This window comes from Colobus angolensis, unplaced genomic scaffold (genome assembly GCF_000951035.1).
Source record: "Colobus angolensis palliatus isolate OR3802 unplaced genomic scaffold, Cang.pa_1.0 Scaffold247, whole genome shotgun sequence".
Taxonomy (NCBI): Eukaryota; Metazoa; Chordata; class Mammalia; order Primates; family Cercopithecidae; genus Colobus; species Colobus angolensis.
In genome coordinates, this window is record NW_012115677.1 from 3,428,870 (window position 1) to 3,442,642 (window position 13,773).

The window sequence follows — 13,773 nt, forward strand, 5'->3', positions numbered from 1 at the left end:
CTGTCACCCAGGCTGGAGTGCAGTGGGGTGATCTCAGTTCACTGCAGTCTCCACCTCCTGAGCTCAAGTGGTCCTCCCATCTTAGCCTCCTAAGTAGCTGGGACTATAGACGCATGCCACCATGCCTGGCTAATTTTTTAGTTTTTTGTAGAGACAAGGTTTCACTATATTGCCTAGGCTGATCTTGAACTCCCAGATTCAAGCGATCCTCCCACCTTAGCCTCCCAAAGTGCTGGGATTATAGGCATGAACCACTGGTCTCAGCACCTTTCTTCTTAAGAGCAGCAAAAAAATAATATTTTAATACTGTTCTTCCCAGAACAAAGGAAGAGCTCCTAGCCGGACAGGGGCACAGGCAGAAAGATGCTGGGAAAGTTTGTGCAGGGGACCGTGAATTGTTTCACACTGAGGGAGTGACCGGACAGGAGCACTAGGAGATACAGCTGGAGAGTTAGGCTGAGGTCAGTGGGGGCATCTGCCATGCCCTCTGTGTATGTTGGATATTTTATAGTCATTTGGGGCACCACTGAAGAGTTTTAGAGGGAGTTGTGGTGTGATCAGATTTGTAGGAGGTTGATTTCTCTGCTATCTCTAGAGAGTAGACTGGAGGGGCCAACTAAAGACAGAAAGCCAGATACTGAGTTTTATGAGATTATATTTGTTGTAGTTTGAAATGATAGCCTTTGAGATACATGCATTTGACCCAACAGTCTTGTAACTGAAGTGAAAATGCTACTGAGCACAAGAGCTCTGGGTTCTATTCTTACCAGTTTACCATTATATCATCTAACATCTTCAGATTACAAGTCTCTTAAGGTATAAAAGGAGTTCAATAATACCTGCTTGCCCTCTCCCTACTTCACAATAGATTGGAAATGAAAACACAAGTGCCAACTGAATTTAATTATAGCCACCATTTATTGGGCATATGTGTGCTAGACACCGTGCTAAACAATTACTTAATTCCTTCAACAAAACTCTGAGGTAGTTACTTAATATTACTCCCATTTTATGGACAAGGAAACAGAGGCTTAGGCTGAGTCACTTGCCTTTGGTTATCCACAAAGCACTAGACTCAGGCTTCGACTCAGGTCTGCCTGACTCTTGAGCCTGTGCTCTTTACTGTGCCCTACCACCTGCCATGGTTCAAAGGGGCTTCAGAATGGACTCATGGGTTTATGCTTTGAGCATTAGAAAGGAAAGGTGTCATGGAAATTCAATTTAAAATAATTCTTACAAGGCTGGGTGTGACTTGTAAGAATTGTGACTCACACCTATAATACTAACACTTTGGGAGGCTGAGGCACCCAGATCACTTGAACCCAGGAGTTCAAGACCAGCCTGGGCAACATGGTGAAACCCCATCTCTACAAAAAATACAAAAATCAGCCAGGCGTAATGGTGCATTCCTGTAATCACAGCTCTCAGGAGGCTGAGGTGGGAGAATCACCTGAGCCTGGAAAGTGGAGGCTGCAGTGAGCCGTGATCATGTCACTGCTCTCCAGCCTCAGAAACAGAGCGAGACTCTGTCTCAAAAAAAAAAAAATAATGATTACAGATTAATCTAATTTCATTAAATTATTACCATATAGACCAGAATGGAGTGCACCATCTACTGTTGAAAAAAGTCCTCTAGCATGGCAGATTCCCAGGCGTGCTATTAATCCATAATGGGCTAAGATGATGATGAAGATTATTCTTTCCTGAGAGAGTTACATGCTGCTAGAACCTATAATTCTTTTATTTTTATCTTACGTCCTGAGTTTTATTGTGTATTGTCAGGAGCAGAATCCAATGGGCCATATGGGTCTAAAGTTTTAAAATCCATTGTCAAACTGATTGCACAGAAATGAAGTGCTTTATAGTTTTAATTGCAATATGATTAGGGTTGCCAGGTTAAATACAGGATGCCCGGTTAAATTGGAATTTCAGTGAATAACAATGTTCTGATATACGTATATTTCATGCAATATTTTTATTTGCCAAATCCGGCACCCAACTTATAATTAATCTGCCTCTCTTCACAGCTCCTTTGAAGAGTTGCTGGAAAATTTAGTCTAAAGATCACATAAAAAACACTGAAAACCCACAGCTCTGGAAAGAGTCAACTCACTCCACAGTAACCCTCTAGCCAGAACCACAAACAAAACTTAATCACTAATATTTGAATACTACTATATAGTTTATATAGTGATCTCACATCCCTCCCCTCTTTGAATCACTAAAAAGCTCCGTGATTTAAGTATGGCTCATGATAATCCACTATGCCCTGACAAAGAAATTGAGCTTAGTCAATACCAAGTGCCTTTCTCAACATCACGCAGCAGTATATGTGGCTGAACTAAGAACTGATCCAAATCTTACTCCAAGTCCAATTTTATTTCTTCCTTTTTTCTTTCATTGACAATATTATTTCCTCTCTACTAGGTTGCCTCAAGTGTGTCCTCACTAGTGAATTTACTGAACAAGCAGTGAAATAGCTACAAAATATGGATAATCTATGTCCCTGATTAATTAAGAATTGACATTTTGCAAGGAAAAAGTAACAATGCATTCATATAACACCTTCTCAAAAAACATTTGCATTTTCCATCTCACATATATATTTCATCCTCAGAGGCAAGTGGTTATACTGTCTGACTCCATCCAAATTTATTTGTTCTTCTCAACTTGCTACTTAGGTGTTTTAAAGGAAAATATTTGTACTTGTACCTTTTAAAAGGTTTAATGTTAAACTCCTTGAGTGTCCTTATAGTAAATACTTTTGCTGGAAGAATGTTGGGCATATTCAGTTTCTAAACATGATCAAACCACATTGTCCTAAAAACACTTAGCCCTCAGAAGCCATGAATTATGGAACCCTTACCCCATGCCCTGACAGTGGTGACTTCATTTCTCACAAATATTCATGAAGCTTTTGCTCGTTCTTGTAGTTGTAGACTGTATTCATTTCTAACTTCACAAAGCAGGAAAGGATCCCTGTGTACACAAGCTCTGCTATTAGGACTAGAAAAGGAACTTAAAATGTCCTTTTTGGGGTTAAAGATAAGGTGTGAGGGTGGTGGCATGGCAGGGAGCTGAGCAATCGGAGCTGGGTAGGACACTTTAAATGTGCAGTCACCAGGTTCCTGGAATGTCTCATTGACACTTAAGAAGCAGGGGTCCTGAGAGGTGAGGCAAAGAAAAAACATGCTTTGCTGGTTTTGCTAGACAAAGGAAGTGGAAAACTGCACTAAACTTTCCTTTAAGGGAGGTGGAAGAAGTGAGACCTTAAGAAGATCTTAGCAGTGTTGGAAAATGGTCCAAGCTTGAGAAAGGACTTAAAAGTCAGAGAATCAGGTGGATTGAGATGAAGCGTTGCATCAAAAATAAAGCACCCCCACCCCCCACACAAAAAAAAGAGCATTTTTTAAAAAACCTTGAGGCTTGACCATGGTTTACGTAGATACTTATAACATTGATTTCTCCAGGTGTTTTCCCCCTTGTACCAAGGTCTGCTAGGCGACAGGTCTAGAGGACTGGGTTATTTGCTTTCTTACCTGCATGTTTTACCATGGGCCATGCCAATGTGCTGCTTGGTGGCTGGATGAATCCCTCATTTTATCCACGTTCCAATAACTGAGGAGCTCTGTCTCTGACCTTGATAAATTCCTTGATAAGACTGTATTTACCAGCAGCTTCCAATATCACCTGAGCCCTCCCATCCTTTAATGTATAAACTGCTTCCCTATCCATCCCCATTTATTATCTTGTCTGTAACTAGACATTGCTGCCAGAATGCATCCCCTGCAGAAACTAGGCCTTTCCACAGCGGGATCCGACAAATCCACATCAATGTGGCACCACGCAGATTTGTAAAGAAGCAGGGATGCCTAATATCTCTCCCTGTGACATCTGGAGAAGGACAAGTAAAGACCAGGTACATTCACCGGCTGCCACTCAGAGCAGCCAGAGAGTCAATTCACTTCCCCAGCCTTGTAGGTTACTCTTATGAAGGTGCATGGGAGTTCTCTCCTCCTGCTCGGGCAGTGTTCCCTTTACTCTTGAAAGCCAAATTGCCTTCAGTCCTTGGGACCCTTTCATTACTGTTTGAACAGTCTGGGGGCTGATTTGCAGGATCTCTTCTCCGTTTTTTTCCCCTGTCACCCCCGTAAAGACCAAAGCAGGAAAGGTGCTTAATGCCAGTTTGCCAAGAGAAACCCGCTTTTAAAATGCGACTTTGTTCCGTGATTGTGGTGGGGAGCGCTCAGTTTTAGATGTGATCGGGTGCTCTTTGAGGGGTGGGGTGGATCGGGGGAGAACCTTTGTCTGATGTGAGAGTAGAGAGGTGAGCCTTTTCTGAGACACTAGATGGCACAGCAGCTCCGAGCTGGCGGCCTCCGAGAGGCTGGGCTGGTTTCTGTTACTGCCGCCGCGAACACTGAGACTCCCCTATGGTGGGAGGGGGCTCCATTTTGATGCACTTTGGTGGGCACAGGTTGACCAGACTAACTTTTGCTCCACCTGGCCTCCTCCCTGGGACTCACCTCAACTTTCAATCTTAATGACATGTTGAGGCCCCTCAGGGACAGTGTCCTGGCTCACAGCAAATCTCTCATGAGTGCTTTTGTTGCTTTGCTAGCTGTGAATGTACTCATTTTTTAAAGTAAGTCTCTCTTCACACCTGGCAGTCCTGACTCCTCTCACCTCATTAAAACATTGGTTGTAAACAGGACCAAAAAGTTCTTCGCTGCCTGGGTGGATTGCCAAATGATAGTCGCTTGCCCTGTGATTATTGTGACCACCTCAGACCACAGGGTTGGGGTTTTGTTCTTGTTGTGTTTCTCTTTTTTTCTTTGCAGCTTGAATGTTGTTTAGGATTCAAAAACTAAACTGTTTTTAGGCTTGGTTCCCTCTAGTCTCGAACAGCTGCCGTGGACCTCTCTGAGGCATCCAGGGAGTCCCCATGGAAGCCTCTGTTTCTCTGCGTGGGTTATGGATGAATGAAAGACCAGGAGGTAAAGCAGGCTGCCCATGTGGGCTTCTGTGCAGATGAGGTGGTCGCACCCCCACAGAGCTTCCCCTGGAAGTGCTGGAGGCTGGCCTTGCAAGGAGGCAGGTTTTCTGGCAGGCTTCACTTTGGGAGAGGTACCTGGGGAGCAGGCAGGCTCACACCATCCCCTTCCCTCTCACTAGTTGCCAAAATAGCAAGGATTTCCTGGGAACAGAGCCCTTCCCTGCTCTTCCTGGGAGAGCTGCCTTCTTTTCCTACTGTGTTACCTGGAAGAGCCTGGGGTTTTCACACCCTCTCTTCTGCTTCTTCCAGGCTCCAGTGCGCACCCTCAGTCCTCCTGGGGCATTTGTTTTACAGAGCAGGTCTCAAGGTCTTGCCTGGCAGTAAATCTGCCCCTGTCCACTACTGAGTGTGATGGGCGTGGGAGGGTAGGGGCCTGACCAAGTTGTGGGGCCCTTTGATCAACTCCTGTGACACCACCCTCTCCTGCCCTCTGGGCTGATTGACGCACAGCTGTCTCATCAGTGATGCTGTGTTACTCCTGTGATGGTTTTCTTCCATGAGGGTTGAGCTGCGGCTGCTTCCAGTCTTGTTTCTCAGACATTCTTTTCTCATTTGCTCTCTATTATCCAGGGATTCCTCAAACTTTCTGGTCTGCTGACACTTCATCATTTGTGGTGGTGGTGTTGCTCATGTGTTTTCCAATGTCATTTTGCATGTTAAAATATCTTTTCTGCCAAACCTTTAGCATAGCAGACAAAAATCTGGCTAAAATGAAGAGATTAGCAAGGTGCTGCTTTTTGGTCTTGAATGGTACTTCCGTTTAAAGCCCTGCTGATCTCAACATAGGTACTGAGTACCTTTAGCTGGTCTAAGATGGGAATTTGTTTTTCATAAACGGATGAGTAAATCTATAATCCTAAGAAAAAATAGACCTTTTTTATTATTTTACAGAATTTGGAGTAAGAGGTGAGGTCCATCATTTTCACATCTCCTCCCTCTATTAATAATTATAGTTAATTAATAATTAACTATTTGCCATGAAATAAATGTGCCCTGTATCAAAAGCGAGTTGTGTCATGGATGCCTTGCCTAACTTAACCTCAGTGGGAAGGACAACAAAGCATAAGGACACATCTCCCTCAGGCCACAAAAGAACTGCTCCATAGCATAACTGCCAACTCCTTTGAGCAGACCCTAAATTCAGCGTGAATCGTGAGAACTCATGTGTTCACTCATCCGATGAGCCATATTAAACACCCACCCTGATAACAAGACCACCCTACATTTGTACTATATTTTCAGTATATACAAAGCTTCATGTCTATTATTACCTCATTTGACCTTTATGACAATCCCGTGTATTAGTCCCATTTTACAGATGCAGAAACAAGTCATCAGATCAGTTGGGCAACTACGAAGTTCATGATTTAGATCTCAAATTCAGTTTCTGCTTCCAATCTAGTGCCTTTGCACTACCAGATACTGCTTCTCTTGAGAACAGTCTAGAGTATGGATATTTAAGCAAATAACATTCATGACAATATGTTGTAATTACCATAGCAGTAAGACCATGTGCCACGGAGGAATAAATGTTAGAGAGTAGCCTAGCATGGTGGCTGATGCCTGTAATCCCAGCAGTTTGGGAAGCTGAGGTGGGTGGATCACCTGAGGTCAGAAGTTGAGAGACCAGCCTGGCCAACATGGTGAAACCCCGTCTCTACCAAAAAATACAAAAATTAGCCAGATGTGGTGGCATGTGCCTGTACTCCCAGCTACTCAGGAGGCTGAGGCAGGAGAATCCTTAAACCCAGGAGGCAGAGCTTGCAGTGAGCCAAGATCATGCCACTGCACTCCAGCCTGGGCAACAAAGGTTAGGGAGCCAGTTTCACTTAGGAAAGATGACACTGAGCTGGGCTTGAGGCAGAACAAAAGTATTTTAAGCAAAGAGAGGAGCATGCAAATAGTCCTGCAGGCGTGAGTAAGCTTAGTGTGTTCGAGAAATGGAGAGATGCCTGGGATAGCTGGAAAGAGAGTGTAGCTATCAGGGAAGATGTGAAGAGAGGGGAGATAGATGAGTCTGGAGAAGGAAGTTAAGATCTGATTTCCAGGAGCCTTGTGTGATGAAGAGGGAGCACTTCTAGATAGATTAAGCTGGTGGTCTTTGTGAGTTACCTAGGAAGAGATGGCCAGGAAGCCCTTGGAACTCAGGAAAGAGGGCTGTTTGGAGAACAAGATTTAGGTCTTGTTGTTATCTAGATGGAAATTGAGGGTTTTTCCTAGGGAGAGAAGGTAGAACAAAGCCTTGGGGGCTGAACACAATACATGGGATGTACAAAAGAACAACAAACCAAAAAGACATTGAGAGGAAATGTTCAGTAAAGCACGAAGGGATCCAAGCGGGAGGAGTGTGGGGAGAGGAGAGAGTTTCAGGCATGCTCAGTGGTGGAGGGCAGCGGTTAAAGTGAGCAGGGTTCATCTTTACCTCTCTTTTTCTACAGTTTGTGCAGGTCCTAAGACTAGCTATCACAGCTAAAAGGTCAGCCTTGAACCATGATGTCAAATTTTTATTGAGGGTCTGACAGTTCTTCATCCTGTTTCAAATCTCAGATGCAGTATTATTAATATGTTGAGATTTGTAGATCCAACAGGCATCATTATGTATGTGTGTGTAGGGGTGGGGTCTCACTCTGTTGCCCAGGCTGGTCTCAAACTGACCTGAAGTGATCCTCCTGCCTCGGTCCCCCAAAGTGCTGGGACTACAGGTGTGTTCCAGCACACCTAGGCAGGACAGCATTTTTAAAAAAGAAATCCACAAAAGTTAAGTAATACAGATCTCATGTTTATATTATATAAACACTTTTCCTAACCTCATAGAGATCTGCTCCCAAAATTACAACTTTGAATATGTCCAGATTTTAGGGCAGAATTCTAAGCCTTTCTTTTCTCAGCTGATCTTTTCTCCTCTCACCGTAACAGCCCACCCCATGGAGGTGCGAATGAGACTTGGTGACTGCTTTCTCTTTTAGCCAAGCTACTAGGAGGTTTCCGTGTTATTTGCCACTGATGTCAAGTAGCAAGAACAGCAGGGCTGCTCCTTGTGCTGAAGATCCATAATCCTATTATGCCTACCTTGAGACTTTCGCATTAGCTGCCTCTATAGTAGTAGATGGATGAAGGTGACTCGATTGACTTTTAAATCCCCAAGGTTCCCAGTTTCAAAATCCCCATGTCCAAGTCAAGTAGTAGATGAGGCCTCTGGCAGAGAAGGCCTGGCTCCTTTGGAGCCCCTGTGGCCACAGCTTTTCTTCAGTGTCTTTATGGGTCCCATACTTTCTGGTTTCCACCAGGAGCACGAGATTGGTGTGCAGTTGTGTCCCTCAGTGGTGACCCTTAGCAGGAGGTGAACCTGGCTAGCATCTCCCAGGTCATGGATTTAGTATCTGTCTGTATACAGTCAGGATTAGGAAGATAGTCCCTGTTGATTCTGGAAGAGAACATTACAGTATTCTTTTGTTCATGTTAAGGCTGTCCTTGGGAAGGTATCATGCAAAGTATGCGGAATTTTCTTCCTCCAATTAGACTCCACTAAATCTGTTATCTTCCCCATGTTAGAATATGGTTGCAAAATTATTTAATCCAATTAACTATTTGAGAATATTCATAATTCAGTTTTGATTACTAAGAGTACTTATCTAATAATCAACTAAGTTTCCGATGTACTCTAGTAGACCAAATGTCATACTTTATTTGTAAGTTTGTTTAACTGCTTCTGCAAAGGTCTGAGTTTTGAATATCACTTTGCTGGGGTTTTTTTCACTTACACGAATAAATACGTAGACACTTTTATGGTTGCTGCTTCTGTTAGCTCTCACATCTCTCTCAGAAAGATATTGTCCCCAGTTTTCATATGAGGCTAAGACTTTGATGTCACATGGCTCGTGAGTGGTTGCACTGATTTTATACTTGATTTTCAGACCCTAGATCCAGTGCTGTGTTCAGTACACCAGTACTCCTCAAATTTATTTGACCAAGGAACACCTTACAGATGATAATGTCGTGATGGTACATCATCAGTAGCTCATCAAGGGTTTAATGTTTAATTAGTAGTAATTACAGTAATATCATAAATTGTTAAAATGTTAGGATAAAATGCACAAAATAGACCAATGATTATGTAATAGATAACATTCATAACTGCAGCAATTAGCTGAGAGTAAACACTGCCTATCCATCAATATATAGATTGTCTCTCAGTTGACTCCCTAGAACTCTCAGAATTAATAACCCATTAGTTTGTTTTCAAGTTTCAGAAACATATTAGTTAGGATTCTTTATTTTGCAGAAAGCAACAAAAAATTCAAGTTACTGACCAGTTGTATCTCCTACCCATTAATATAACTAAACGCTATGAATGATTTCAAAACAATTATAGATACAAAAAATGATTAGGAATCTATTCCTAATCTTCCAATGCCAGTCTTCCAATGCCAAAAATGTCTACAACACCCCCATACCCCACACATGTCCTACATTCTAATAATTCAAGAAGAAGGAAGTGGTTTCAACTTTCACAGATTATATACTGAGGTCCTTAAATGCATGTTATTGGATACTAGTTTTATAATAAATTTTAGAATAAAAATGCTTTACATAACTGATTAACGTCTCATGGACAGTGGTGGTTTTGTAACAGAGTTTGGGAATGTGGACATATACCTCCCTTCTTGCCTTCTCTTACTGATCCCAGATGCTACCATTTGCCTTCTCTTCATCTTATGCCCTTATCTCCTCAGGGCTAGAAAAGAAAACGTTGAGTCTGCATACATCCTATGTTTGAGTCCTTCGGGAAAAACACATTATATAACCCCAAATAATAGTGACAGCGGCATTAATATTCTGCTAAGCTCAGATAGCACACAGGATCTCAAGGAATTTAGATCAGTTGTCAAGTTGATTACACCAATTGTTTCTAGTGGTGGTAAAAGACAAGTTTTGCCATTACTGATTAAGGTGGTACGTAAAGCAGTTTTTTAGCTCAATCATCTACAAAGTGAGAGGTGAGTTGGCTGACTACTGTGTGAGTGGAGGTGCTCTTTCCTCTGAGATCAGAAGAGAAGGGATCCTGTGGACTTTGGCTTTCTCCCATATCCTTTCATCAAGGAACACATTTATTTCAAAAATCCCTTTGGGGTTATACTGGTGCAGCCTCTCCCTCTGCCAGTATCTTTTTATGCAGAAGAAATCCCTGAGCATGTTACTGATGCCTGAATCCGTTTCCATATTTGAAGCCCTAGTGATGCCCTTTTTCCGTATTTCCTTTTTTTTTTTTTTTTTTTTTTTTAATCTTTGTAGACCTGGCCAGAGGACTGTGGATGACCTGGAGATTATCTATGAGGAGCTTCTTCATATTAAAGCCTTATCCCATCTTTCTACCACAGTAAGTTGTCTCTTAGTTTAGCATGGTTGAAGCACTTTGCAATAAATGCACTGTTAGGACAGAGGAGAGTATTACGGTGTTGTAGGGGGAAAGAATGTCTGATTTTCACCTCATAAATCACCTCTACTCTCTTATGAGATGCTGAGGAAGTTACACCCAAGAACAATCACTGAAAAGGAATCAAGTGTTGTCTCACTATTGGTCGTTGCCCATATGCCCTAAACCCCAGAGCAGCCTGATGTGAGTAGGGTTGGAACATGTGCTTCCTCCCTGTGAATGTGAATTTTGGAACCTGCACACTCAGATAAAAGAGCCAGGCCTGGGAGGGACTCTGAATCCTGCCATGATATGCAGCCAGAGGGCGGAAAGAGGGAAATCTAGATGACCTGTCTTGGCTTATGGGGCCAACTCCAGCAGGGTTTGCTGCCTTCTTGAGAATGGAAGCAGAAAGTTCAAGAGAGCATCAGCTCAGATATATTAGTCAAAATAACACTACCCACTAATAAAAAATGACCCAGTGGCTGTATCTGATTCTGAACTTTTACCTGATTAGAGTATTTAGGAGACAGAAATTTTTGCCGCTGAATAGGGATAGAAACACCTCCTCCCATAAGAATATGATTTGTAGGAAACATACATGTCCTACACGCTAGTAAGTCAAGAAGAATGAAGTGGTTTCAACTTTCACAGAGTATGTACTGAGGTCCCTAAGAGATATCTAGATGCCTAGTTTATTTTCATTCCTAGCTCACTAAAAGTGATGTTCTGCTACCTCACAGTAGCAGTACCTGCCGGTCCCTGCTGTTGGGGATAAGTTCAGGTCTCTGTTGAGAGCAGTGAGGCATTTGCCGTAGCTCTAAGCAAGAGGGCTTCAAGTCCCCTCTCCCCTTCAACTAGACAAACCTCCTTCACATACCTCCCACCCCCAGCACCACTGAGGGTCTGGAGACTTGCTCACCTATGTGGACTACCCAGGGGAGTGGTCTGGCCCAGCCTTCCTCCTACCTACCACTGCCCTTGCCATCCTTACTCTCTCCACAGGGCATAGATGTAGTGCCTGGGAGCCTCACCTGGGAAGCCCTCAAATACACAGTGCAGACAGCTGAGGCTCCATGAGCTCGTGATGTAGAGGGAAGTAAGGAAGGACCCCTTTCCCTACCTGTGCTCCAGGGACCCAGCATGCCCCTCATCCAACTTCCCTGGTCTCAGTGGAATTGAGAGGATTGTGGGTAGTCTTGTCTTCTACCTCAAACCCCAGATACCCAGGCATAGAAAAATCTCAAGTTACTGGGTTCTTAGAAAGATAGAGCCATGATTTGGGAATGTAATTTGGAATTTTTTTTTAATGTGAATTTTAGCTAGCTAGGAATAATTTGGAATTTTAACTAAGAATATAAATGTGTTCATTCATTTAGGCTTCATTATTCAACTTCAAGACAGAATTTTCCAACATATTTGACATGATGCATTATATGTAATGCAAGCAAGAGTCACTAGTAGCAACAGAATCATATGATGTTGTACATGGTCTCCCCTTGTCCCCCACAGCCAAAGACAGGCAGGCAAGTCGGCTAGTTAATGCAGGTGGGACCATGTTTGAAACAGTCTGTAAGGAGGTTGCCTGGTATGAACTAGCTATAAGCTATTCTATAAAAAGAGCTACAAGCTTTAAAAACCTACCTAGCAGCAAATTGAATGGAAGTGATTTTTGATGAGAGCAGCAGCAGCAAGCGAGGTGAGAGATAACTGCATGGGAAGCCCCGGGACAGTTTGCATTGTGCCCCTAGAAAGAGCACAACCCTTTTCCACCCAGACCTGGAAATGTGGCCTTTGCATGTTTCTTCTCTTTTTCTTCTAGGTGAAACGAGAGTTAGCAGGTGTTCTCATTTTTGAGTCTCATGCCAAAGGAGGGACCGTGTGTAAGTGAAAACTGTACTGGAACCTTGCACCTGGCCAGCACCCTTCGAGTACATGCCACGGGAAGCCAGGCTGCTAACGCTTCACTTCTTGACCCCGGGTCTGACTTGGTGACTTGGCAGGGTGTCCTGTGGCGCTTTCGTTTTTCTGGACCTGTGATTATTTCCAGCACATGCCGATTATTCTGAAGTATTGTGGTTTTCTAGTACCAGCAAGTGTTGTGGGTGCCAGCCTGAGTCTCACTGGCTCACTACCCTCCTGACTCACCAGTGTTTAGATGGTGGGATGAAGTCACTGCCCTTCAGGAAGGGCCTGAGGCAGTACCTTTCCCAGTGACCTCATTCCATTCATAGCTTTAGAAGAACTAATAGATCTCTTGAGGTTGCTAGTTAGAATGATGTTTAAACCCATCCTACTTTCTTTTTCTTCTCTCACTTCTACTTTAGGCTCCAAGCTGGAGAGAATTTCTTTGCTTCAAATATGTATACAGTGTTAATATATAGTATCTCACCAAAATCCAAGTTGTAGTTTAGTTCTGTGATCATATTTGGAAGCAAGAAAAGGAAATGTGATGTGAATAGATGTGAACAATATTATATAAGCTGGCATTCCTTACTATTCCTACAGAAATCTGGCTCAAAAAAAAAAGGGGGTTAGTGATCTACTAAGGTCAGGAAATGCCTCTCCAATCTCTCTTGCAGAGTCACAGGATACAGTAGCATGCTAATGTGTTCTCAGAAGTTCTGCAATAAGGAGATATTATCACCATGTTTAAACCGATACTTCCTGAGCCTAATGACATGTAGAACACTTTTTGCATGGACACCTGTTAACTCATTAGAGACATAGTTTGAAAAATCTTGCTCTTTCTTCAGGCTACGTGATATGAGTCAAATAAGCAGGAAACATGAATTGTAAATGTGTTCTTTTGTACTTCAGTCATCAAAAGTGGTATTTCTGACATTGATATCTATTTCAGTAAGAATGTAACTTCTTCAAATGTTAAAGGCTTACTTTAATATTTTTATCTTAATGGTTGCTATTGACGTACTATTCTTTTTTATTTTCTTTTATTCGTTTCATTCAAACTTGCTAATTGCTTTCATTTTATTATGAAATAGTTATTTTAAACAAAAAATAGAGAATATTACAAATACCTTCTTAATCTTTGTCAGATACTAACATTATGCCATTTTTTTTCATATTTTCTTTTTTTTGAGATGGAGTCTTGCTCTGTCACCCAGGCTGGAGTGCAGTGGCGCAACCTTGGCTCACTGCAACCTCCACCTCCCCTCACTGCAACCTCCACCTCCCAGGTTCAAGCAATTCTCCTGCCTCAGCCTCCCAAGTAGCTGGGATTACAGGCGTGTGCCACCATGCCCAGCTAATTTTTTTTTTTTTTTTTTTTTTTTTAATCTTTGTA

The 13,773-nt window shown here is 42.6% G+C and overlaps 1 protein-coding gene across 5 annotated transcripts in view; it reads left to right on the forward strand.

Moving 5' to 3' along the window:
- Positions 1-13,773, forward strand: part of LOC105514542 (rap guanine nucleotide exchange factor 4) — a 233,895-nt gene that overhangs the window by 154,610 nt on the left and 65,512 nt on the right. For all 5 annotated transcript variants that reach the window (XM_011945959.1, XM_011945960.1, XM_011945963.1 and 2 more), the window contains 2 exons: positions 10,349-10,433; positions 12,292-12,352. In XM_011945959.1, coding sequence (XP_011801349.1) covers positions 10,349-10,433; positions 12,292-12,352 — 146 coding nt within the window. The remainder of the gene's footprint in view (positions 1-10,348; positions 10,434-12,291; positions 12,353-13,773) is intronic.